The sequence below is a fragment of the Rhinopithecus roxellana genome, chromosome 1 (genome assembly GCF_007565055.1).
Source record: "Rhinopithecus roxellana isolate Shanxi Qingling chromosome 1, ASM756505v1, whole genome shotgun sequence".
Classification (NCBI taxonomy): domain Eukaryota; kingdom Metazoa; phylum Chordata; class Mammalia; order Primates; family Cercopithecidae; genus Rhinopithecus; species Rhinopithecus roxellana.
In genome coordinates, this window is record NC_044549.1 from 123309915 (window position 1) to 123336914 (window position 27000).

Below are 27000 nucleotides of genomic sequence, written 5' to 3' on the forward strand. Positions count from 1 at the left end.
TTAACAAACAAACAAAAAAAACACAAAACACTAATGTTGTAATACCTAGAAAGCAGATATGGAATATTTACTTAATTTGAAGTCTTGGGAGCCTTGAATCATTTTCTTCTCTTTACAGTAGTATTACAAAAGTATTACAAATAGTACAAATTTTAAGAGTTTATTTTGTGGAAGAATGCAGGTACAGGTTTGATTAAATGAAGAATAAGTTTTTATAGATGAATTTGAATCAGTAAATAGATAATCCAAATTGCAAAGGAGGAAGTAGTTCAACTATTTGTGCCTTTTCTATATTTGAGGAGCTTAACCCATTTAAGCAAAGATTTTACAGAATTTTCTTTAAATGTTCTGTTCCCTTAAATCCTTTGGGGGAAATGATAGGTGCAAAACCTCTTGTGACACTCTTGAATTTGGAATTCAAGGCCCACTTCCTAGTGTCAGTTTATCACTTCAATCTTCTCAACTGTTATTTTCCTTTATATATACCATTTAGTTTAGTGATATAAAATATTTCCTATTATAAATATACCTTGTTACATTTCTTTGTCTATCTTAACAAATCTTGCTGTCAAAGTCCTATATAAGGTCTGACTCTTGTGCATATATGAAGATTGTTGAGAAAGTAGGTAGCGTTGTGGTTAAGAGAGACCCGTAGCAGAGGGGCCAGTTTGGGACATTATTGCAGGAGTCTGGGCAAAAGATGAGGTCCTTTATCTTTGACTTTATAGTCAATAGAATAATTTACTAATAAGAAAAAAGTTCATGAGGTCTTGAAGTAGGGGGGGTATGATAATGAAGCTGCTAATATAGGCTGGGCATGGTGGCTCATGCCTGTAATCCCAGCACTTTGGGAGACCAAGGCGGGTGGATCACCTGAGGTCAGGAGTTCGAGACCAGCGTGACCAACATAGTGAAACTCCGTCTCTACTAAAAATACAAAAATTAGCTGGGCGTGGTGGCAAGTGGTTGTAATCCCAGCTACTCGGGAGGCTGAGGCAGGATAGTCACTTGAACTCGGGAAGTGGAGGTTGCAGTGAGCCGAGATCGTGCCATTGTATTCCAGCCTGGGCAACAGAGCGAGACTCTGTCTCAAAAGAAATAATAATAATAAATAAAGCTGCTAATATTTATTGAGCTCCTACACTTTGTGTCAAGCACTTTATACATACTGTATCATTTAAATCCTTATGACAGCCTTTTGAGGTGGAACGGTTACTGATTCCAATTTTACTGATGAGGAAAGTGAGGCCCAGGGGCTTAGGAACTCTTCCAGAGTTACCCAACTAATGGAGCTGGGGTCTGAACCCAGGGAATTTGACTTGAGCCTGTACTCGTAACTACTGTTCTCTATGGGTAGAAGTCAAAAAATGGAAATGAGGCAAATGATAGAAAAAACGTTGGAGAGATTTAATCTCTAGTATTTCGAAGTGACCGGGTACATGGGAAATGGTTTGAATGAAAAGGGAATGTGTAAGAGGATGAGGTCACCTGAGGTTTTAAGAAGGATGAGGTACCTGAGATTTTGAGATTTGGTGACTGACAAGCTGAACTGTGATGCCATTGACAGAGAAAAAGTGTAGTAACACTGAAGTCCTGGAAGGAGAAAGTTTCAAGGAGAATGGTCTGATTCAACAGTATCAAATCCTATGTGTTTAAGCTATGCCTTTCTTTTAAGAGTTTATGCTTTAGTAGGGGAGGTATGATAAATGTATAACCACAGTAGAGTTCAGAAATAAGAGCCGTATAATTGGAAATATGACATTCAGAGGGAGACTGGTGGTGGTAGGATGCAGTGGGGTGGCAGGGGAGAGGCCATTTCCAGCAATCAGTGGTCTGTGAAGGAAGACCTCTCTAGTGGAGGTGGTATTGAAGCTATAGGCTGAATGGAAAGTAGGCATGGTAGATGGAGGAAATGGTTTGTATGTAGGCATGGAGTTGTGAAACTCAGGTAGTGCTAGTGAAACAACATAGACCGGATTGATTGGATGAGGTTTATGTAATGAAGCAGTGAGACAGCCAGCTTGAAAGACAAACAGACAGAATTATGTGAAGGGTGAGGTGAAGGAATTTGGTATTTATTTAGTAGTTAAATTATCCTAAGCACATTGGATTAAAAAAAAAGAAAAAATACTATTACATGTATTAAACATGTACTTTGTGCTAATTATTATTCTAAGCATTTTATATGCATTTATTTTAATTCGGAGAATGAACCTATTAAGTAGATATTATTTTATTTCTTCTAAGACTCTAAAACAGGATTTCTCAACTGCAGAACTATTGGCCAGATAATTCTTTGTTGTTGGGGGCTGTCCTGTGCATTCTAGGATTTTAGCAGCATCTGTGGCCTGTATCCACCTGATGCCAGTAGTGTTCCCTATCTCCATCCCTACTCCTACCCCAGCTGTGACAACCCAGAATGTCCCCAGACATCTCCAGATGACTCCTGGGGAACAAAAGGAGCCCAGGTTGAGAATCACTGGTATCAATATTATAAGACAACTATTGTGATCTAAAAAGGGTTTTTTTGTACATTGAAGTACAAATTAATTATAAGACATACTGATTTCACAAATATTCAATTTGAAAATAAGAATTTAGGAAATACATGATTGTTCACCCTTTTTAAAATAAAAAATGAGAGATTTAGAGGAGTTAACTAACTTGCCCTTGATCATACAACTTGTAAGAGGTGGAAACAAAATTAGAGTCTAAGCCTTTGTGATATTGAAATTTGTATCTTAACCTCTGAGTTAGAGTCTTCCTGGATTTTTAGTAAAGACGGGGCTTTGCCATGTTGGCCTGGCTGATCTCGAACTTTGGGGTCAAGTGATCTGCCTGCCTCGGCCTCCCAAAGTATTGGGATTACAGGCGTGAGCCTTCGTGCCTGGTTGATGATGATATTAAAATAGATTGTTGAGCATGTAAACTTATTTCTAATTTACATGTTTTATAGAATTTTGTCTCACAACAGATTTTGAAACAGCAGAAATATTTTCTATTATCTACCCTTTAAAAAAATAGATGCTAGAGGTCTTTATTATAGGTTCTTGAAAATTTATTAACAGTTAAAAAGTTTTTAAAAATAGGTATACAGGTACAGATTCAAAACTCAAAGGTATAAAAGAGTAGATCTTGTGAGAAGTCCTCTTCCCACCTGGACCCTGAGCCAGTCAGTTTGTTTTAAGCAAGATGAAATCATCAGACGATTTGTTTTAGGAAATCTCTTGGAATACACTTAAAAATGGTTAAAATAGTGAAGTTTATGTAATGTATATTTTACCACAATTTTTAAAAGGATGTCTTGGAAACAGTAGAAAATGAATTGGAGGAGGGCCAAGAGTTGTGAAGGAGGAAACCAGTTGGGAAGTTATTATGGTTCAGGTGAGAGATGATGGCGTCTTGAATGTGGATGGTAGTGGTGGATATGGAAAGAAGTGGATGAATGTAAAGGATAAGGCTTGGTGATTGATTGGATATGTGGAAGAAAAGATGAGATTTTGGGAAGTGTTAAGATTGATTCTATTTTGTGAGAAAGGGAACAATGGAAGAGGGCCAGTGTGTGTGTTTAAGAGAGAAGGGGGAAAGAACCATATTGAGTTTGAGGAACATGTAAAATGATGGTGTGTGCATTAGGCCCGTGGAAATTCATGTATGGAGCTTAGAAGACCTCAGGGATGAGAGTTATAGGTGGTAATTAAAAAGTAGGTGACTACCACTCACTAGTCACATTTTTTTTTTTTTTGAGACCGAGTCTCGCCTGTCGCCCAGGCTGGAGTGCGGTGATGCGATCTCAGCTCACTGCAAGCCCCACCTCCTGGGTTCATGCCATTCTCCTGCCTCAGCCTCCCGAGTAGCTGGGACTACAGGTGCCCGCCACCATGCCCAGCTAAGTTTTTGTATTTTTAGTAGAGACGGGGTTTCACTGTGTTAGCCAGGATGGTCTCGATCTCCTGACCTCATGATCCGCCACCCCTTGGCCTCCCAAAGTGCTGGGATTACAAGTGTGAGCCACTGCGCCAGGTCTAGTTCCTTTTTTTTTTTTTTTTTAGAGATAAGGTCTCACTATCACCCAGGCCGAGTGCAGTCATGTGATCATAGCTCATTGCAGCTTCAAATTTCTGGGCTCAGGTGATCCTCCTGCCTCAGCCTTTTGAGTAGCTGGACTACATGCCTGGTTAATTTTTTTGAAAATATTTTGTAGAGAGGAAGTCTCACTATGTTGCCCAAGCTGGTCTTGAACTCCTGGATTCAAGCAGTCTTCCTGCCTTGGCTTCCCAAAGTGTTGGGATTACATGTGTGAGCCACCCCACCCAGCTGACTGCCAGACACTTTGAGGGATAGTATGGAGAAAGAAAGGACCCAAGACAGGCGAGCCAGCAAAGGAGCTAGGCATAGGGTAATTAGAAAGAAAACTGGAGAATGTGGAGTCTCAGAAGACTAGGGAAGAGAACATTGAGGATGAAGGAATATGAGGTGTAGATGAGAAAGATTAATCGAGGACTCTCAAAAAGATCCATTAGATTTAGCAGCAAGGAAGTTATTGATGATTTTGCTGAGAACATTTTGAGGGGAATGTAGAGACAGAAGCATGACTAGGTTTAAAGTAAATGGGAGATTGTATCAGTTATGCTGTCCTCACTTGTAGTAACAAAAAATCCACCTCAAATTGCGTTTGTACATTGTACAAATAGTAAAGAGGATTTATTGTTTCTGAAAAAGTCCTCAAGTGGGATGGGCTTTGGTTTTGATTTGATCGGGGCTGTAGCTTCATTTCTCTGTGATTCTTTTAGCTGTGCCCTTGTTCATGTGTGGATTTCATTCTTAGGCTGTCTAGTCTCATGGTAGAAAATGGCTGTAGCAGTTCTAGATCTCATATCTATGTACCACACCATTCAGAGCTCTTCTCTAATCACTGAAAGTTCTACACTCTTGTCTTGCTTTGAAACTTTCTCTTCAAACAGAAGGATTGATTATAGAAAATCTCAAATATATACAATAACAATAATCTTTCATGTATCCATCATCCAGCCCCTGCCATCATCAACTTATGGCCAATCTTGATTCGTCTCTAAACACTCCCCATCACTGCCAATTATTTGAAACAAATTCCAAACATCATGTCATCCCATCTATACATATATCAGTATGTATTTCTGTAAGTCCACTCCCTTTTTAAAATGTAATCATGGCACAGCCATCACAGCACTGTTGTAATCATAGGATTCCATATCATCAAATCAATATGAAGATTTCTGATTGTCTCATAAATATTTTTTATTTTTAAATTTATTTTATTATTTTTTTTTTGAGACGAGTCTCGCTCTGTTGCCCAGGCTGGAGTGCAGTGGCAATCTCGGCTCACTACCAGCTCCGCCTCCTGGGTTCCCACCATTCTCCTGCCTCAGCCTCCCAAGTAGCTGGGACTATAGACACCCGCCACCGCACCCAGCTCATTTTTTGTATTTTTAATAGAGACGGGGTTTCACTGTGTTAGCCAGGATGGTCTAGATCTCCTGACCTCATGATCCGCCCACCTCGGCCTCCCAAAGTGCTGGGATTACTGGTGTTAGCCACCGCGTCCGGCCAAATATTTTTTATTTTACAATTTTATTTGTTCTAGTCAGGATCCATCTAAAGGCTATACTTTGCAACTGGTTGATGTCTCTTTACATTGTTGTGTTTTTTTTTTCTTTCTTTTTTTTTTTTTTAGGTATATATGACCGGAAGATTTTTTTTTTCTTAATGTATAGGCTCCCATCTCATTTTATCTTCCTTGCAATTTATTTGTTGGATAAACCAGAGTATTTGTCCTATAAAGTTTCCTACAGTTTGGAACTCCATGATATTAACAAGTTTCTCTTTGTCCTCTGTATTCGTTGTAAATTGATAGTTAGGTCTAGAGGATTGATTGCATTCAGGTTTGATTTTTTTTTTTTGGTATACTTTATAGGTGATGTGTACTTCTACCACAAGATACTTAATGTCTAGTTTTCTCTCTGTCATGACTTCTGTATTTATTAGCTGGAATGCTGTTTTAAAAATAAATTTCCCTTTATTATTTGATTACCCTGAGTGCTGTGTGGGAAATTACCTTGATCCAATGGTAGCCTCTAAGTACATGCCATACAAAACTAGCCTAGAGGTCACAGAACAGAAAGCTCACAGAACAACTTAAAATGCCCAAACTATGTGATTTGTTAAATCAGTTTTTAGAGAGAAGCAAGAGGAAAGAGATAGGATGAGTTAAAACACTTAGGATGGGGTGCAAGCAGGGAGGAAGGGCCACACTTCCTGAATCCTGCAGTATATACATTTCATATGTCCTCTCTCTACTACATTAGCCTTCTATGCTGATAGTGTGGTCACCAGGACCAGAACTGAGGTTTGAACAAAGAGGCCCACAGAGACACAGGCCAGTGCCACATACTTGCTCTATTAGACATAGGACAAGGAAGCCTGCCACAGCTGTAGCTTACCATAAGCCATGGGCTTTGTTCCTTGGGCAGAGGACACATGGGCCAGACTGCTCATCACCAATGGGTAGCTGAATTAAGGACTCATGAATATTGTGCTCATGTGTTCATTGACTCTTGTTGTTTAGTGTCATGCATATTTACTATGTCATGAATATTTAGTACTTAGTATATTTAGTGTATCATGAATATTTAATACATAGGTGCCTCATAAATATTAGGTATCTTGTTTTTTCCACCCCTTTCTATGTTTCATGTATGTGTGCTATTAACTGCTTACCTTTATTTAACACATTCTGTCAATTATATGTTAACAAACTTTTAAAACTAGCTTCTTATCTATACTTAAAATACCTTCGAACATTTCATCTACATTTTACAAGCGTATTAATCTTTATTTATAATAGAATTGTATAGTCTCAAAAGTAAAATTTTATTATATTGAGGTACAGGGACAGCAAGATAAATGCTATATTCTTTCTCTTTATGAGGGGGAAATTGGACCAGACTGAATGGATCACTGGCCCCTGAGAATCTGAAAGGGGGTAAAGAATAGGGAGAACATTCCAGAGAATGTGAAAAGGTTCTGGAGTGGAAGAGAGCATGGTTTCCAGGAACTGAATGTGACTGGCAGGGATAAGATCATTCCATTCTTGTAGGCCAGAGGAAGGATTTTAATCCTTAGAGAAGTGAGAATTCATTGGAAACCCTCGGGGATGGGGGTGGTATGCGTGACATGACCAAATTTGCTTATGGGAAATAAGCAAATTCTGGCTATGTAGAGAATGGTTTGGAGCGGGGAGCAGAGTGAATGTGGGAAGACAAAATTCGGAGTAAATGTAGTAATTAAGATAAAAAGTGCTGGTCGCCTGAACTAGGGAGAACCAGAACCTGGAGTCTTGAGATTGTGAGAAGGGGAAGACTTTAGACTGGATTCTGTAATGGGTTTTATTTATGGGTTGAAGGAGAGGGAGGCATTAACGATGACTCCTAGGTTTCTGACTTGTTCAGCTTGATGGATTGTGGTGTACTTTATTGATGTAAGGAACACTGAAAGATCATCAAGTGTGGGAGAAAAGAATGGTTTGGGGCATTTTGAAGTTTTGTAACTTTTTCAACATAATTTCAAATGTGTAAGAATAGTATAAAGAATTCCCAAATACCCTTTATCCAGATTTACCAATTGTTAATATTTTGTCCCATTTGTTTTATTATTCTCTCTCATTCCTTCCTACCTCCCACATAAATGCGTGTGTGTGTGTGTGTGTGTGTGTGTGTGTGTGTGTGGAGAGAGAGAGAAAGAGATACGCGTTTTTTTTTTTTTTTTTTCCTTGAGACGGAGTTTTGCTCTTGTTGCCCAGGCTGCAGTGCGATGGCGCAATCTCGGCTCACTGCAAACTCTGCCTCCCAGGTTCAAGTGATTCTCCTGCCTCAGCCTCCCGAGTAGCCGGGATTACAGGCACCTGACACCACACCCAGCTAATTTTTTTTGTATTTTTAGTAGAGATGGGGTTTCATGATGTTGGTCAGGTGATCCACCTGCCTCGGCCTCCCCAAATGCTGGGATTGCAGGCATGAGCCACTGCGCCTGACCTTTTTTTTTTTTTTTTTTTTTTGAGACAGCGTTTTGCTCTGTTACCAGGATGGAATGCAGTGGCACGATCTTGGCTCACTGCAGCCTCCAACTCCCGGGGTCAAGGGATTCTCATGCCTCAGCCACCCGAGTAGCTGGGATTACTGGCACGTGCCACCACGCCCAGCTGATTTTTGTATTTTTAGTAGAGATAGGGTTTCACCATGTTAGCCAGGCTGATCTTGAACTCGATCTCAAGTGATCTGCCTGCCTTGGCCTCCCAAAGTGCTGGGATCATAGGCATGAGCTGCCATGCCCAGCAATGTATATATAACGTGTGTGTCTGCACATATATATAGGATATAAATAAATATATATAATATTTCTGAACCATTTAAGAATGTGTTAAGAGATATTGTACCCCACACTCCTTCAGTGTGTATCTCCTAAAATGAAGGATAGTTCCTGAACATAAGCTCATTTAAAAATTGGAAAATTTAACCTTGATGTGATATTATTATCTGATTCACAGCCCATATTCAGATTTGCCAATTATTTTGATTTTCATTATTGCTATTTTATTTCCCAATTCAGGATCATGCTTTGCATTTAGTTGTCATGTCTCCTAAGTCTCTTTTAACCTGGAATAGTTCTTCACTCTGCCTTTGTCTTTCATGATATTAACACTTTTGAAGATGGAACACCAGCCTGGGCGTGGTGGCTCACCCCTGTAATCCCAGCACTTTGGAAGGCTGAGGTGGGCTTATCACTTGAGGTCAGGAGTTCGAGACCACCCTGGCCAACATAGTGAAACCCTATCTCTATGAAAAAATACAAAAAATTAGCCAGTGGTGTGTGCCTGTAGTCCCAGTTACTTGATCTTGCTTGTGGTCCCAGCTACTCGGTAGGTTGAGGCAGGAGAATTGTTTGAACCTGGGAGGTGGAGGTTACAGTGAGCTGGCATTGTGCCACTGCACTCCAGCCTGGGCAACAGAGGCAAAACTCCGTCTCAAAAAACAAGCAAACAAAGATAGAGCACCCTTAGCTGTGTGCTGGCTGGGTATCAAGCCCCTTCCTTAGGCATTGTCTTAGCTCTTGGCAAACTTTTGCCTTGTGTGTCTGGTATAAACAGCCAGTTCTCTGCAGGAGCTGACTGGGTGCCTCGTTCTGTGTGTTCCTCTTCTCTACTCTAGAGTGTTGCGCCCTGATTTAGCAGATGTCCCCCTCCACCCTTGGTCCAAATGACTGGGACAATGATGAGATCCCTACACAGGTGCTGGTATTGGTAGGAATACCTAGACAGTAGGAAAAAAACAAATTACACAGAGTCCTGCCCTCAGACAAGGGCTGATGGAGACCTAGGAACTGGAGACCATCTCCTAAACTCCTACTACTTCTGCCCTCTGGTGCACCCTGTCTTTTGGCTTTCTTCCCTCTTTCATACTTCCCTTCTTCCCTCGCTTCCATTCACTCTTCCCTGCTCCTCTCTGGCAGACCCACCCCTCTACTCCTCTTGCTTGTCACTGCCATTACCACCACCACCAGTTGTCTCTCTGTCAGCAGATATGCCCTGTTGCCTCTCTGCATAGCACCATCCCTGCATTCCACAGGAGACTTGGGCAGGGGTGCCTGAGAGGTACCCAGAGACAAATCACTTGGCAGCCAGGCAACCCCAGAGCAAAGATACGCAGACAGATGAAAGTCTCCTTACCCCCATTTCTTCCAAGATCAGAACAGCTTGACATACTCCCTCATACACAGTGATGCCAGGAAGGCAGGGGAGGCGTGGGAAGTCTTCCCCCAGTACCTGCAAAATGTCTGAGCATTATGTTGATTTTTTTCGTTTATTAAAATGTACTTTTTATCTTATAAAAACAATAGGCCTGTTATTTTATAGAATGTCTCTAAATTTGGATTTAAGGTTTCTTTATTCAAATTTGATAAGGTTCAAGTTATAGAAGCCTGGTAGACTACTGCAGAAGAGATGTTGTATTCTCAGTAAATCATATCAGGGGACACATAATGTTTGTTCCAGTATAGGTGATGTTAACTTTGATCACCTGGTTAAAGTGGTATCTGCCAGTTTTCTCCATTATAAAATTATTTTCCACTTTAAATTAATAAGTAATTTCTAGGGAGGTAATTAAAAAATCCTGTTCATTAAACTGTTACCCACCATTTTAGAATCCAGTAATCTTGCTCGAACCGATGATTGCTGTTGATTACTATCCTTTTTTTGCATTTATTTGTTGGTATTATACCACAAGAAAGAGCTTCTTTTTTTTTTTTTTTTTTTTTGAGACAAAGTCTGGCTCTGTAGCCCAGGCTGGAGTGCAGTGATGCAATCTCCGCTCAGTTCAAGCCCTGCCTCCCGGGTTCACACCATTCTCCTACCTCAGCCTCCCGAGTAGCTGGGACTACAGGCGCCCGCCACCATGCCCGGCTACTTTTTTGTATATTTAATAGAGACGGTGTTTTACCGTGTTAGCCAGGATGGTCTCGATCTCTTGACATTGTGATCTGCCCGCCTTGGCCTCCCAAAGTGCTGGAATTACAGGCATGAGCCACGCGCCCTGCCGAAAGAGCTTCTTTTTTAATGTGTTATTTATTTGTGTCAGGCTAGACTCATTGATGGGTGTTTTATTCAGTGGGTTATAATTCTTTATTATGTATTCTGATGTTTATGTTTTCCCAGTTTTAGCCAATGGCATCCTCTTCCATCTGGATCCTGTGTTCTTTTGACATGGCTCCATTATTTGTTAGCATTTCCTTACTTTCTGGCACATACACAAAATAAAGATGTTCAAAGCATATCTTGTACTTTCCCTGCTCCAGGCCTGGAAACATTTCTTTAAGGAACCCTGTTGCTTTTGGTAGGAAAGGTATTAGAAACCAAGATATAGCTACTAGGCTTATTGCTAACAGTGTTATTTAGCAGACAGATAGCGAACACACACATATACATAGTGTATAGCTAAATTGATTTCTTTTGCTATCTATATTTATATAAAGAGATATGTATCTGAAACATCATGTATTTATACTGACACTTCCCTTTTCAACCAACACCACAGAGTTCGTTCTAGTCTTTCCTTTTTCCATATTGTAACTCCCCTGGTCACTGAGAAGTCTGGCTCCCATTTTGAGTTAGGTTTCTTGGTGACATGCAAGTGAAGAGCTGAGTAGGCTGATGACTTATAAAGATCTGGAGCTCAGAAGAGGTGCTTTGGCCTCATAGGGTAATGGGAGGAGTGGAGGTGGTAATTTAAGCTCAGGAATGCTCTACCACACTTACCATGTTGTTTGGTAATAATGTAAAGGGGAAGGAGCTAACTTTTAATTGGTACCTTCTTGGAAGGCAAGGCTCTATGTGCAGGTACTATACAGTCTTTGGTAAATATTTGAGTGCGTACTGTGTTTCAGACACAGTTCCAGGTACTAGTGACACAGAACAGATAAGTATCTTGCTCTCCTTGAGGTAACTTAAAGTGAGAGGAAGTAGAAATAAAATATTATGGGATAGTAATAGTTGTTATCTGGAGAATTAAACTACAGTGAGTGATTGGGTGGTCATGGAAAGGGTGTTGAGGAGGTTACATTTAACTGAGATCTGAATGGAAAGAGCCAACCATTCGGTTAAGGGGAGGAACATTAGAGGCAGAAGGCCTCTAGTGCGCGGGCCAAAAGGTCTGAACCTGGCATACTCTAGCAACAGGAAGAGTTGGGTGTTTGGAACATAGTGGCCCGGGGAAAGTGGAGGAAGTTGAGGTCAGAGTAGGAGTAGGCAGCACATTTGTGGAATATGGAGAAACTAAAACTCAGAGAAGTTACTGAACTCAAGATCCCATCAAGTAAATGGCTGGGCTGGGCTGGTGGCTGGTGCCTGTAATCCCAGCACTTTGGGAGGCCAAGGCGGGCAAATCATCTGAGGTCAGTAGTCCAAGATCAGTCTAGCCAACATAGTGAAACCCCATCTCTACTAAAAATACAAAAATTAGCTGGGTGTGATGGCACATACCTGTAGTCCCAGCTACTTGGGAGGCTGAGGCACAAGAATTGCCCGAACCCAGGAGGTGGAGGTTGCAGTGAGTCGAGATCGCGTGACTGCACTCTAGCCTGGGCGACAGAGTGAGACTCTTTCTCAAAAAAAGAAAAAAAGTAAGTGGTAAAATTAGGACTCCACCGATTCTTTTAAAATCTAAAGCCTATACTTTCTCAAAGCCCAAATTTTTACCAAATTTCAGAATGAATGTAGGTAGTGAATGTAGGTAAACTGAAAACATATTTGGTTTTGAGAGGGATTGCTATCACAGAAATTAAGTGTGGCCCAGAGAAAACTAAAGTTTCTCAAAGCATGTACAAGGAGTAAATAATGATTACTAGCGCAGAATCAGGTAGTAAACTTGAGGGGGAAATTTGAAACCTGGGAGTACTTTCAGGAAAAGGCTAGTGACTAGAATTTTTTTTTAATAACATTTTTATTTATTCATCAAATCTTTCCTTACCATGTACCAGGCACTGAGTTAGGCCCTAGTGATTCTTATCGTGGTAAATAAGGCAGACATGATCCTTGCCCTTTGGTCATGTGTTGGAGTATTCCTATCAGTACATCCTTGTCAACAGTGGGTTTAAACTTTTTTTTTTTTTTCCGTTTTGATAACTTTCTTTGATACTTTGATAAGTATCTTGCTCTCCTTGAGGTGACTTAAACTGAGAGGAAGTAGAAATATTATCTTATGTACTATGTATTATTTTAAGTACTATGAAGTTTTAAATGTTATTGATCATCTTTATGTCTTTTGGTTAATTTCAAGTTCAGAGTCTGTGGCTTACTTTTAATTGGAGTTCTTTGAAACTTAGAAGTTCTATAATAGTAATTACTTTAGAAACTATCTTTTAGATTTGGAAAATAAGGTGGTATGCCTATGATTTAGTGTGATGATATTTCTGAAATGTACTCCCCTCCTGCTTCCTGCCCCTTTATTGCTTTAAATAAATCTGTGTCACTTGCTGGAATGTGGATGCAACTGGTAGCTAACCCAGTTTTATAGAAAATTGCCTTGAGCAATACTGTCTCTACTCCCTATACCTGTACCTCAGGCATTTCAGGTGGATGTCAATTTCAAAACTTAGGTCTAGTCAGGACTTACAGTAACATGATTAAGTTATGTTCTGCTTAAGTCGTGGTGTACAAAAAAAACTCATCTCGTATCCTTTGCAGTTCTAGCAGTGGTATTTCACTCAGCCGTTCTGTCAGTATTAATTTCTTACTTTTTGTGTTCTGGGGGTTAGGGAGAGAGTGAAACCTCTTATCTTTGATTTTGCTGTTTATTTTCTAATATGCTGTTTCAGTTAATTTTTTTTTTTGAGACAGAGTTGTGCACTGTTGCCCAGGTTGGAGTGCAGTAGCGCGATCTCGGCTCACTGCAAGTTCCGCCTCCTGGGTTCACGCCATTGTCCTGCGTCAGCCTCCCGAGTAGCTGGGACTACAGGCATGAGCCACCACGGCTAATTTTTTTGTACTTTTAGTAGAGACAGGGTTTCACCGTGTTAGCCAGGATGGTCTCGATCTCCTGACCTCGTGATCCGCCCGCCTCGGCCTCCCAAAGTGCTGGAATTACAGGCGTGAGCCACCGCACCTGGCCAGTTAATTTTTTTTTAACGTGGTACAATTCCAAACTTAAAAAATAGTCTTGTACCATTGGTAAAATAATAGACACTTTTGAAGTTTTCTCTTAAGTATATTTAGCTCTTGAAGACTTGTTTTTAAAATGACCTATTTTATATTCAGTATGAAGTTTTACATTCTCTTGAGGGCTGAAAAATCTGTTTTTGTTGTATTCTTGAAACAGTCTTTGATTGGCTATGGATCCTTTCCCTTTTCCTTGCATTGGGGTCTTTTTAAAACTTACACTTTCACAACTTAGGTTAGTGGGTGTGTTTTAATGAAATGGAAGCAACCCCTGGACTCTTGTCTTCCACCTTCCACCCTTGTGATCTTGGCACATCATTATTATGTTTGAGCCTGTTTAGCAAGATGGTATAGAGCTATAATTCTGTACTTATCAGCTATGTGCCCCTGGGCAAGATATCCTTTCTTGAGTTCCTTATCTGTAAAATAGGGTAAGAGGGTTGTCAGGATTAAGTGACAGAATGCATGTTTAGGACTGTGTCTGACACGATGTTATAAAGGTCATGTATGAAAATGGATGTAAAGGCAGTAAATAAGTGCTGGGTGGGTATGTAGGTATGATAGATAAATTTGTAATCCTGATAATGAGCATTTACTTTTCACAGCTAATATTTAAATGCCAAATAACCTATATTAGCCATTTTTTATTGATGCAGGAAATAATCCATTATTTATACATTGTATAATAGTTACCTTAAAATCAAATAATTTTCCTTTTACAGCTGTTCTACTAATAGTTTCTGTTTATTTCCTGCAATGCTAAAATGTGAATACCAGCACTATATTCTGCAATTTAAAACGGAGCTTCACCATCATGCTGAGGCAGCTATATTAAGTTTAAGGCTGGCTCACTACTGGGTAATGCAGCTATGAAGAAAAGAAAGTGTTTTCAATTATTAATTGAGAATGATATTTTTAGATGTCACCAGAATCCCAAATTGATACATCCACTCTTGACCTCTTTCCAGAGTCCTATATCTCCAGCTGCTTATTGGATATTTCCACTTGGATATTTTTGCTATTGTTTCAAACTCAATGTCTAAAACTGAGTTTTCGATCTTGCATTTAGAATTGGTGCTGCCTCTGATTTTCATTTTCCTGTTAGTGATATTACTGTTTCCCTCGTAATGTAGGCTTGATTATTCTTGATTTCCATCTTGACCCTCTCTGCTTTATTCCTGGGTACTTTTTGTTTGTCTTTAGCAGTTAGTCTCTTATGTCCTGTACTTTCTGTTTTCACTATTGCCTTTCAACTTCATTTCCTGATATCTATATGGTAGTTTTTTATCTCTGATTTTTATACCCATCAATGTGAAATACCAGATTGTTCCAAAACGTCAGCCTTAATGTGACACTGTCCTGTACAACTGTCAGCACCTCCTTGTTAGGTAATATACAAAGGCCTCGTGTTTAAAAGATGACTATTTCTTTCAAGTCCATCACCAACCTCTCCCATTCCAGCTTTGCCTCTCACTGCTTTCCCACATGAACTCTTCTCTCTACCCAGATTGTTCAGTTTGGTGTCTCTTCACATCTTTTTTTCCCTACTCTTTCTCTCCTCCCTCTCCTTATGTTTAGAAAGGCTTTTTTTTTTTTTTTTTTCTGACTAATATTCTGCTTTTTCCTGCTATTCTATTTTTTTTTTTTTGAGATGGAGTTTCGCTCTTGTTGCCCAAGCTGAAGTGCAATGGCGCCAACTTGGCTCACTGCAACCTCTGCCTCCCAGGTTCAAGCGATTCTACTGTCTCAGCCTCCCAAGTAGCTGGGATTACAGGCGCCTGCCATCATGCCTAGCTAATTTTGTATTTTTAGTAGAGAGGGGTTTCATCATATTGGTCAGGCAGGTCTGGAACTCCTGACCTCAGGTGATCTGCCCGCTTTGGCCTCCCAAAGTGCAGGGATTACAGGTCTGAGCCACCGTGCCCCGCCTATTCTATTTTTTTTTTTTTTTTTTTTTTTTTTTTTTGAGATGGAGTCTAGCTCTGGCACCCAGGCTGGAGTGCAGTGGCGCGATCTCTGCTCACTGCAGTCTCCGCCTCCCGGATTCACGCCATTCTCCTGCCTCAGCCTCCTGAGTAGCTGGGACTACAGGCTCCCACCACGATGCCTGGCTAATTTTTTGTATTTTTCGTAGAGACAGAGTTTCACTGTGTTAGCCAGGATGGTCTCGATCTCCTGACCTCAGGTAATCTGCTCGCCTCAGCCTCCCTAAGTGCTGGGATTACAGGCGTGAGCCATGGCGCCCAGCCTCAATTTTTTAAAGATGAAGTTGTGTCCCCCCACTGTGATGCTCCCGCTTCTGAACTCTTAAGTACTTAATTGTTTATTTCTTTCATTTGGTGCTTAATAATTTCCTGCTTAGTATTGTCTCTAATTTCTGAATTGCTTAACTCTACCTCTCTATCTGTTTAGAGTTTTGTAAATTACTGGCTCCTTGAGGATGAGGGTTATTTCTGATTCCTTGAATTCCTTTGAACCATGCTGGTATAGAAAATGAACACGCAATAATTATTACAATATTGTGTGAAGATATTTTTCTAAATAGTAGGAACTTTAAAAAAACCTTTAAAGTGTAAATTGCTACGGAGTATATTAATGCTTTGTAAACAAATTTTTCTTTCTTTCTTTCTTTTTTTTTTGAGACAGTCTCGCTCTGTCACCCAGGCTGGAGTGCAGTGGCGTGATCTCGGCTCACTGCAACCTCTGCCTCCCGGGTTCAAGTGATTCTCCTGCCTCAGCCTCCTGAGTAGCTGGGATTACAGGCGCCCGCCACCACGCCTGGCTAATTTTTTCTATTTTTAGTAGAAATGGGGTTTCACCGTGTTAGCCAGGATGGTCTCGATCTCTTGACCTCGTGATCCGCCCGCCTCGGCCTCCTAAAGTGCTGGGATTACAGGCGTGAGCCACTGTGCCTGGCTACAGATTTTTCAAAGTACCGGTTTTGGTTAGTACTGTGGCATTATTGAGCTTATATTAAAGCTGCCTATTCAGGAAACAGCTAAGACCAGTGATGGGATGGCTGGCTTCAGAACCTCACTTTCTAGAGAGAAGGCAAGTGAGGAACTGGCTAGGTCTCAGGACAGAGCTATCAGGTTCTATAATTGTAGCTCCATGTTAACCTCTAACTCAGAAGCCCCACCTCTGGAGGACGTACCTCATCCTTGTCCTGCTTTGATGAGAGGCATAGAGCCCAGGTAAGAAATGGAGAGGAGGAGGAAGAGATGCAGGGTAGAATAGGCAAGCAAACTTGTAAAACAATGAGAAGTATTTTGTTTCTCTTGTTTTGGTAATTTTGCTGCCATCAAATACAAATGCTTTTGCTTAAGGTGATTTGGGAGCAGATATTGGGAGAGTGGGAGTGGACATTGGAAGAGTGGGACTTGGCATTCTTAAAGGGTTGTGGTTGGCAGGAAAGAGAAACTTTGGAGGAGATTTTGGTTTCCTTCCCATCTCCCATTTCTACACTACTACTTATGTTTTAGTCAAACTTGTGAGTTGGGTGTCCAGGAAGTCTTTTTCAGGTAGGATGGGGAGTGGTCGGTCAGTGGTAATGTGACGATATCAGTGTTTTGCTAGTGTAAGGGATTTTTAAGAGTAGCTCTCTCCTAAACAATTGCTATAATTCTTTCTCAGTAGTGTCAGCAAGCTAAGCACGAAGGGAGAGATGGCAGGGGTTTTGAGGCAAAGAGATAGAATAAGTTAGGCAGTCTCTATTCTGCAGCTCATTAGCTGTAAAACTTTGGGCAAATGATTTTGTATTCTCAGGTGGCAAGGAGTAGCAGTCTCCTGAAATACCTATTGTGGTGCATTTCCATGTTGAACGCTTGCCTGTGAGGAGTGTCATTGAAATTAGTTTTTAGGAATCTTATAGTTCATTCTGTAGATTTGACTATGAATGTGGGAATACTTTCCCAAGAGCCACTAGACTCAGAAAACTTTTCTCCTTGTCTTGTAGTGCCTTTTTGGAATATACTCAGAAAATACCTTCTGTAAAGGAAATTTGTATCTTTTTCTCATTCCAGGTTATATGTCAAGGTCTAATGAATCATCTTTTCAGTTAAAGGGTTGTTGTTACATTTTTAGAGGGAATCTTAAATTCTGTGACATAAATAATAATTATTAAATAAATTCTCTGTTTCTTTTATAAAAATCTTGTAAGAGAATTTTTTCCATTAATCTTTATAGAAAATGTGCCAGAGGAACTTCGAGAACCATTTTACACAGATCAGTATGACCAGGAACACATCAAACCACCTGTTGTTAATTTGCTTCTGTCGGCTGAACTATACTGTCGTGCTGGGAGTCTCATTCTCAAGAGTGATGCTGCAAAACCCCTTTTGGGCCATGATGCTGTAATCCAGGCTTTAGCACAGAAAGGTCTTTATGTCACTGACCAGGAAAAATTGGTAACTGAACGAGATCTCCACAAGAAACCCATACAGATGGTGAGTCTTTATATACCCAAGATTATTTTAAGTTTGAAGTGTGTACTTTTGAGTGTGAATGATACACTGTAAAACAGAGGGAAATGTTTTGAAATTGGATTGTGTTTTTGCCTAGAGTTTAAAAATCATCTTTTTCTTAACCTTGTTTCCAAATGAAGGAAGATTTTAACTATTTTGGAATGTTTGGTGCCATCTAATACCTCAGAGAAACAACTACATAATTTCCAACTATCTTAATGTAATTTTAATTGAAAAATTTTATTTTTTCCATCGTAGAGACTAGCTAGAAGAGATGGAAAATGCATCCTTGACTTTATCATTAGAAAAGAGTTGAGATTAGGAAGTGCTCATTTATGGCCGGGCAAGGTGGCCCATGTCTGTAATCCCAGCACTTTGAGAAGCCAACGCGGGCAGATCATCTGAGGTCGGGAGTTTGAGACCAGCCTGACTAACGTGGAGAAACCCTGTCTCTACTAAAAATACAAAATTAGCTGGGCATGGTGGCGAATGCCTGTAATCCCAGTTACTTGGGAGGCTGAGGCAGGAGAAAGGCTTGAACCCGGGAGGTGGAGGTTACGGTGAACTGAGATCGCACTATTGCACTCCAGCCTGGGTAACAAGAGTGAAACTCTGTCTCAAGAAAAAAGCTGATTTACATACTTGAATAACTTCTTGGTAAATTTCTGCATATCAGATATTTTCGTTTATTTAATAGCTTTGAACTCATTCTTGTAGAAAACACACAGGTGGCCTCTAAGCTGGCCTGGGACAATCACGCAGGAACTCTCTCATAGGCAGTCTCAGGAGATATAAATCTGAATGTTTAAGTTCATTGTATGCTGGTTCAGTTCATTGTACTGCTTTAGCTTGAGTTTCACAAAATGTGGACATTATCAAGAATGGTATTAGAAAGAAAAGTGGTTTTTCCATACTTGATTAAATCATGTCATGATTTAATCAAAGAGTAGTAGTTTTTCTTGGAAGGAAGGTAAGGGGTGTATGTAGAAAAGTGTATTATAAAATTTATGAAATTACGAAATTTAGGGAGAATGAACAAAAAAATTAGTTTATAAAATTTATTACTAAATGAGGTGATGACCTGTTTTGTTTTCTGCTTTTTTTCCTTCTTTAAAGTAACTCTTTTAATATTTCTAAGTAATGGAAAATAATGTATTGATTAATTTAGTTAATGAAATTTAGTTATAGATTTACAGTACAGTTATTAAAAATAACTCGAATGTGGATTATCCAGTATGAGATTGTCATCTTTCATTGATAGCTCCAAAATCACCTTATAGTTACCCTCTGACTTTGGCATACCTGCTTTGCATACATATCATATGTGAACAGTTTGCCCATACCAGGGACAAGCAGAATCTACTTTGGTGTCCTTATCAGTGTCTCATATTCATCTCTCCCAGAATCACTCCCCTAGTTGGATGCTCCAGCTTGTGATTACTTCTGCTTCCATTGTTTGAAGGCCAAGTGGATAGTTAGAAAGCACATCCATGACTTTGTGAAGCAGCATTTGCTTAGTTGCTCTTCTTTCAGATACAGATACATATGTCGTAGATAACCTACTTATCCTTAGAGTGTCTATTTTAGATCCTCTAATAAGAATGAAACAAACTTAACATGTTTTCTACATTGTTTTTTTCCAGTGTAGTTTGTATGTGTGAAATACTTGGACAGTTAATTATAAAATGAGGGATTTGGTAGACTGCTGATTGTGTTACTCAGGTTTCTTTCACACTTTATTGATCCTGCTGATAGCTTTGAATGTATTTTAATAGTATTTAAGGAATGTAGTTTGAATGACATAGAATCTTTTTTTTTTTGGTCTTAGATGGAATCTCACTCTGTTGACCAGGCTGGAGTGTAGTGGCGCGATCTCGGCTCACAGCAACCTCCGCCTTCTGGGTTCAAGCAATTCTTGTGCCTCAGCCTCCCAAGTAGCTGAGATTACAGTTGTGCATCACCATGCCTGGCTAATTTTTGTGTTTTTAGTAGAGATTGGGTTTCACCATGTTGGCCAGGCTGGTCTTGAACCCCTGACTTCAAGTGATCTTCCCACCTCAGCCTCCCAATGTGCTGGGATTACAGGTGCACAGCATGGCCAACATAGAATTTTTATCTCTAATTCTAGCTTCTATTTGTGGATTGTTAGAACTTGAGAACTTGAGGCTGGGTGTGGTGGCTCACGCCTGTAATCCCATCTCTTTGGGAGGCAAAGGCTGGTGGATCACCTGAGGTCAGGAGTTTGAGACTAGCCTGGCTAACATGGCGAAACCCTGTGTCTGCTGAAAATACAAAAATAAGCTGGGCGTGGTAGTGCGTGCCTGTAGTCCCAGTTACTTGGGAGGCTGAGGCAGGAGAATCTCTTGAACCTGGGAGGTGGAAGTTGTAGGGAGCTGAGATTACGCTACTGCACTCCAGACTGGGTGACAGAGTGAGGCTTTGTCTCAAAAACAAACCAACCAAAGAACTTGAGAACTTCATATTTGCCCTACATCATCTTAACGCTTTGCAGTGTCACATTTACTAACCTGTGTTTTAATTGTATACTTTCAACTTTTATCACAATTTGATTTAAAGTTTTCCAGTTGCTGTGGCTTTTTGATTGATGATATTTAATATAACTATTTTCCTGAAACCGCCATGAGAAAATTTCTCAGATTACTAGTAAAAAGTTGTTCCTTAAGAAACTATTTTTTTTTTTTTTTTTTTTTTTTTTTTTTTTTTTGAGACAGAGTCTCGCTCTGTCGCCCAGGCTGGAGTGCAGAGGCCAGATCTCAGCTCACTGCAAGCTCCGCCTCCTGGGTTCACGCCATTCTCCTGCCTCAGCCTCCCACGTAGCTGGGACTACAGGCGCCCGCCACCTCGCCCGGCTAGTTTTTTGTATTTTTTAGTAGAGACGGGGTTTCACCGTGTTAGCCAGGATGGACTCGATCTCCTGACCTCGTGATCCGCCCGTCTCGGCCTCCCAAAGTGCTGGGATTACAGGCTTGAGCCACCGTGCCCGGCGAAACTATTTTTTTTTGGCCAGGTGTGGTGGCTCACGCCTGTAATCCCAGCACTTTGGGAGGCCAAGGTGGGTGGATCATGAGGTCAGGAGTTTGAGACCAGCCTTGCCAACATGGCAAGACCCCGTCTCTACTAAAAATACAAAAATTAGCCAGGTGTGGTGGTGGGCACCTGTAACCCCAGCTACTCGGGAGGCTGAGGCAGGAGAATTACTTGAACCTGGGAGGCGGAGGTTGCAGTGAGCTGAGATCGTGCCACTGTACTCCAACCTGGGTGACAAGAGCAAGACTCCATCTCAAAAAAAAAAAAAAAGAAACTTTTTAAAAAGAGTAAAGTAAGAGTTAATTTAAATTACCAGGTTTTTTTCCTGCTTTTTGGGAAGTATCATGAAAAATAGTGTGTTTAATTGCACTGAATATATTGCCCCCCCTCTTCTACTTCTAAATTGTCTTAAATTTGGGATATTTTATTTCTGTATGCCAGCCTTTTGGGGGGAAAAAAAAGGGTGGTGGTAGCAAAAGTATCATCATAATTTTTCAAGAAATAATGTTAGTACTAATTTTTTTTTTTTTTTTTGAGGCGGAGTCTCGCTCTGTCTCCCAGACTGGAGTGCAGTGGCGCAATCTCGGCGCACTGCAAGCTCCGCCTCCTGGGTTTACACCATTCTCCTGCCTCAGCCTCCCGAGTAAGCTGGGACTACAGGCGCCCGCCACCTCGCCCGGCTAGTTTTTTGTATTTTTAGTAGAGACGGGGTTTCACCATGTTAGCCAGGATGGTCTCGATCTCATGACCTCGTGATCCGCGCGTCTCGGCCTCCCAAAGTGCTGGGATTACAGGCTTGAGCCACCGCGCCCGGCCAGTACTAATTATTTTTCATCAAAGTCTCAGTATAAAACTTCCCCCCTGAAATAATATATATGAAGACAGTAATCTTTAGAAGAATTTACACCAGACTGTTAACTTTTGTTTCTTCTGTGAAATGGGATTAAATAGGATTGGAGAAATTATTTGATATAATTCTGCACTATTAGCATTTTAATATAATTTTCCTGTTTTAAAATTTAAAATGTAGAGAAGAAATTTAAATTCAAATAGAAATTATCATTATTTGAAATAACATGCCTTGTATGCATACTAAATATTTCTGATAGTTAAATTGTTAAAGAGAAATACGTATCCTGCATTTAGCCTTTAAGGAGACATAGGAAATAAGAGTAAATATTAAAGACCTCTCTAAATGGTTAAATTCAAATATCCTGTAAATGGCAATTCAAACCTGTAAGGTGTCTTTTCTGTAGTTACTTTTAGTAATCAATCTTTAAAAAGAAAAGATGTGGCCAGGCGCGGTGGCACATACCTGTAATCCCAGCACTTTGGGAGGCTGAGGCGGGTGGATCACCTAAGGTGAGGAGTTTGAGACCAGCCTGGCCAACATGGTGAAACCCCATCTCTACTAAAAATACAGAAATTAGCTGGGCGTTATGGCAGGCGCCTGTAATCCCAGCTACACGGGAGGTTGAGGAAGGAGAATCGCTTGAACCCGGGAGAAGGAGGTTGTAGTCAGCTGAGATTGCACTCCAGCCTGGGCAACGGAATGAGACTCTGTCTCAAAAAAACAAAAAAACTTTCCAACGTGACTTCTCAGAACAAAAACATTCCTCTCAATCTCCACCCCAAAATTAATAATACAATCTGTGTATCAGTCAAATTTGCCTTAGTCATAGTTATTTTTTTTTAATTTTTTCTTCTTTTTGAGACTGAATTTTGCTCTTGTCACTCAAACTGGAGTGCAGTGGTGCATTTTCAGCTCATTGCAACCTCCACTTCCTGAGTTCAAGCGATTCTCCTGCCTCAGCCTGCCGAGTAGCTGGGATTACAGGTGTACCACCACGCCCAGCTAGTTTTTATATTTTTAGTAGAGATGGGGTTTCACCATGTTGGCCAGGCTGGTCTCGAGCTCCTGACCTCATGATCCACTCACCTCAGCCTCCCAAAGTGCTGGGATTACAAGTGTGAGCCACCACACCCGGCTGTATTTTATGTTCTATGTATCCATCTGACCACTGACATCTCTGCTTGAATGATGTTTGAACTAAAAATCTAATGAGGAAGAAAACTGGGAAAAAAAACTAGACAGCATGAAATAAGTGTTCTAACTTCAAGCAATAGATACTGAGATCCTAGAGGTGGATGTGATAATCTCTACTAGGGAGGATCGGGGAAGGCATCGTAGGGTAGTAGGATGATACGGGATTTCAGTAGTTGGGAAAAGGGATGGGATGAGAGTAGTAACTGGGTTGAAGGAATTGTTTGACTCAAGGTTGAACCTGTGAAGGTATATTAAGTATTACAAATTAAAATATTGACTGCTTGGAGGGATAAATGTGAGATGAGGCTAAAAAATAATTTAGAGCTAGATCATGAGGAGCCTGTAAGTCTGAATTAAGGATTTTTAACTTTCTATGGGTTACGGAATTATGAAATAGATTTTCATACTATATTGCAAAACACTTGGAAGCATTGTGAACTGAACCGCTATACTGTCAGCTTAGTTTAAATAATTATTGCAGTCTATTAATTCTCAGATTTTATCTATTGTTTATTTATGACTATCAAGTAGCTCTTTTTTTTTTTTTTTTTTTTGAGACAGGATCTCACTCTGTCACCCAGGCTGGAGTGCATGGCGCGATTACAACTCACTGTAGCCTCAACCTGCAGGGCTCAGGTGACCCTCCGACCATATATATGCAGAGTAATTCTCTAGTTATCATTATTTTTGCTGGATACACAAAATGTATTGAGAACAGAGAAGCTGATCCCAGGAACTCTGTGTTGTCCCTCTTTTTTTTTTTTTTTTAAACATTGGTCCTATTTGGCAACTATGCTTATGAATTTCCATGGTGTCACCATCTGTTGGAACTCAAGTGTAATTTACTTGTGTAGAGGCTTGCTTGTTAAAAAAAAATCCTTTCCCTGTTTAAGAAGAGGATTATATAAATGCAATATTGTAATAGTAGGTGTAAAGACATTTCTGGTCACCCTTGTATATGAATGGCTTGCAAATTTATAAGCTAAACCTGTCTTTGAAAAATGAATTACATTCTCATAGATGTTGTTGAACAGCGTTTTCTTCTTCATGCACAGTGCTAGAACTCAATTTTCTGTTTACTACTCACGTACCTAATTTGGATTCTATTATTTCTAGGTAACATCCACACCTCTGTTACAAATTCACAATATCTTTTGATACCTTACAACCATGTTTATCATGTTAGAGTTACTCTTTATTTGTGATCATTTGGAGCTCCAAGTTTTACTTTCTCATAGAAATAACTTGATGAATGGTACTTACTTTACTAGATGATCTCACAAAGACTCTTTTTAATAAAACTGAATTGTCAGACCATTTATTAATTTAAGGAGCTTCTGCATTGTCCTTTGTATTTTCTACCATGATTACAAAGAGTTTCATGTTCTTCAGTGTCTCACTTTCTAGCGGTGGCTTATAGAAAACTGTCCAATGTTTTAGGAGTATAAAGGCACCAAACTCTGTACTACACTTAAACTGAATTTTGAAGGATGTGGAGGAATTTACCAGGTAGAGAATTGAAGGCTGTGTGATATGGTATTGTATATGGAAGTATAAGGGGATGTTAAAAGGGAGTGTGAGAGCATGGTACCCTCAGGTCAGACAAAGCAACTTGTAGCATTAGCACTAGCTGCCTTTTGAGGGGTGATAAGAAACAAAATCACAGAGATAGGGACAGGGCATGAATGACGTTTTATGCTATGCCAAGTGTTTACGTTATCCTGGAAGTGATGGCAACCCTAGTGTAGGGTTTTAAGCCAGAGAGGATATCATCAGATTTGTGTTTCAGAAAGTCACTGTGGTGTATTGTAGAAGAGATACCACTTAGGAGGCTGTTGAAATAGCTGGAGGCCTGAACTAAGGTGCAGGTCATGAAGATTTACTGGTAGGGTTGAGTGGGAGAGACTTTTTTTTTTTTTTTCGTGATGGAGCCTCGCTGTGTCACCAGGCTGGAGTGCAGTGGTGCACTCTCGGCTCACTGCAACCTCCACCTCCCGGGTTCAAGCGATTCTCCTGCCTCAGCCTCCCAAGTAGCTGGGACTGTAGGCGTGTGCCACCACGCCCGGCTAATTTTTTGTATTTTTAGTAGAGATGGGGTTTCACCATGTTAGCCAGGATGGTCTCGATCTTCTGACCTCGTGATCCATCTGCCCTGGCCTCCCAAAGTGCTGAGGATTACAGGCATGAGCCACCGTGCCTGGCTGGAGAGACCTCGTTAAGGTAGGATTGAGATGATACTTTGATTTATCAAGAATTGGGAGATTAGAAAGAGAACCCAGAACAGAGCTGGCAAAAAATATTTTATCCCTTATGTCAACTCTAATTAATTAGTAGTTAACTACTGGAAGGTGGGATAAACTAACTCCTTGGTTTTTACTCTGTTCCTTTGGGAGCCTCAGGGTCTAGATGTTCCCTTCCCCTATGTTGCTCCTAGTGATTGTGAACCCTGATATTTTTTACCTAATAGTGGTAAATGACAAAAACAAGTAAAGGAACAGCTTTATAAGTTTGAAGTCTTGAGCTGATACTGCTAAACTTGCTATTTTTGATGAGAAAGATAAAGGCTACTCTGTAAGACTCATACTAAGTTTCTCTTTTCTTCTTAGAAAAAATTGAAAAGAGTTTTTCCCCACAAAAGCAACGGACACCAGTGGGGTGTCCTCTAATTCAGTTCCAACATTATCCACCTAGAGATAGTATCAGATCAGTGTCAGATCCCACAGGTTGAGGGCTTAGTCCCCAAGACTACCCCACCACCACACCAGTCAGAAGTCCAGACCTCCAGTACTTCTCACTGACGGGCTTCAAGTTGGGGTTCCCGTGACCCCCTCTTTGGGTTCAGTTAATTTGCTGGAGCAACGCACAGAATTCAGGGAAACTCTTATATTTACTGGTTTATTATAAGGGATATTGCAAAGGATACAGATGAAGACACATGTAGGGCGAGGTATGGGAGAAAGGATGTGCCATCCTCCAGGAACCTCCCTGTGCTTAGCTGTCCAGAAGATCACTGAATCCTCTTCTCAGTTTTTTGAAGCTTTATAATCTTGGCATCTCTTTTCCCAGGGTATAGGGTGGGACTCTCTCATTGGAGGGTCTTAAGACCCACAATCAGAAAGGCAGGAGAAGATTAGATTCCTGCCTTGGGGCAGGTGAAAGGAGGGCAGGAGATTCTGTTTCCTGAGGCCTAACACACCCAAGATTATAATGAAAGACTGTAACAAGAGCTTTAGAAGTTATGAACCAGGAACTGTAGACGGAAAGCAATATATATAACACCACAGTGATCAAGTAGATAGATTATTCTGCCCTATCATGTCTTGGAAGATGTGAGGTGTGGGATTAAAAAGGTGAGTGTGGAAACGGGATAGGACCAAAGGTACAGAATTATAGGGATGACATGAGGGATGAGGAAAATTGAGTGTACTTTACAAATATTAATGTAATGTGTGATATAGGTGGTGCCCTGTAGATGAGGAAATTGATCTGTAACTGACTCGGAAAGGTGAGTTAACTTGCCCAAAGCCAAACAGGTAATAAACAATGATGTTAGGATTTAAACTTGTATCTGCTGATTCCAAAGCCCATACTTATCCTGTTTACACCATGTGGCCTTCCCAAACTAAAACAAAAAATCCCCCTACTATTTCTTTTTTTTTTTTTGAGAAGGAGTCTCACTCTGTTGCCCAGGCTGGAGTGCA

At 40.5% G+C, this 27000-nt stretch overlaps 1 protein-coding gene across 1 annotated transcript in view; it reads left to right on the top strand.

Annotated features, from left to right (window-relative positions):
• Positions 1 to 27000, top strand: part of CAMSAP2 (calmodulin regulated spectrin associated protein family member 2) — a 119557-nt gene that overhangs the window by 3005 nt on the left and 89552 nt on the right. Inside the window, 1 exon segment of the mRNA XM_010362669.2 lies at positions 17927 to 18186. Within this exon segment, the coding sequence (XP_010360971.2) occupies positions 17927 to 18186 (260 nt within the window).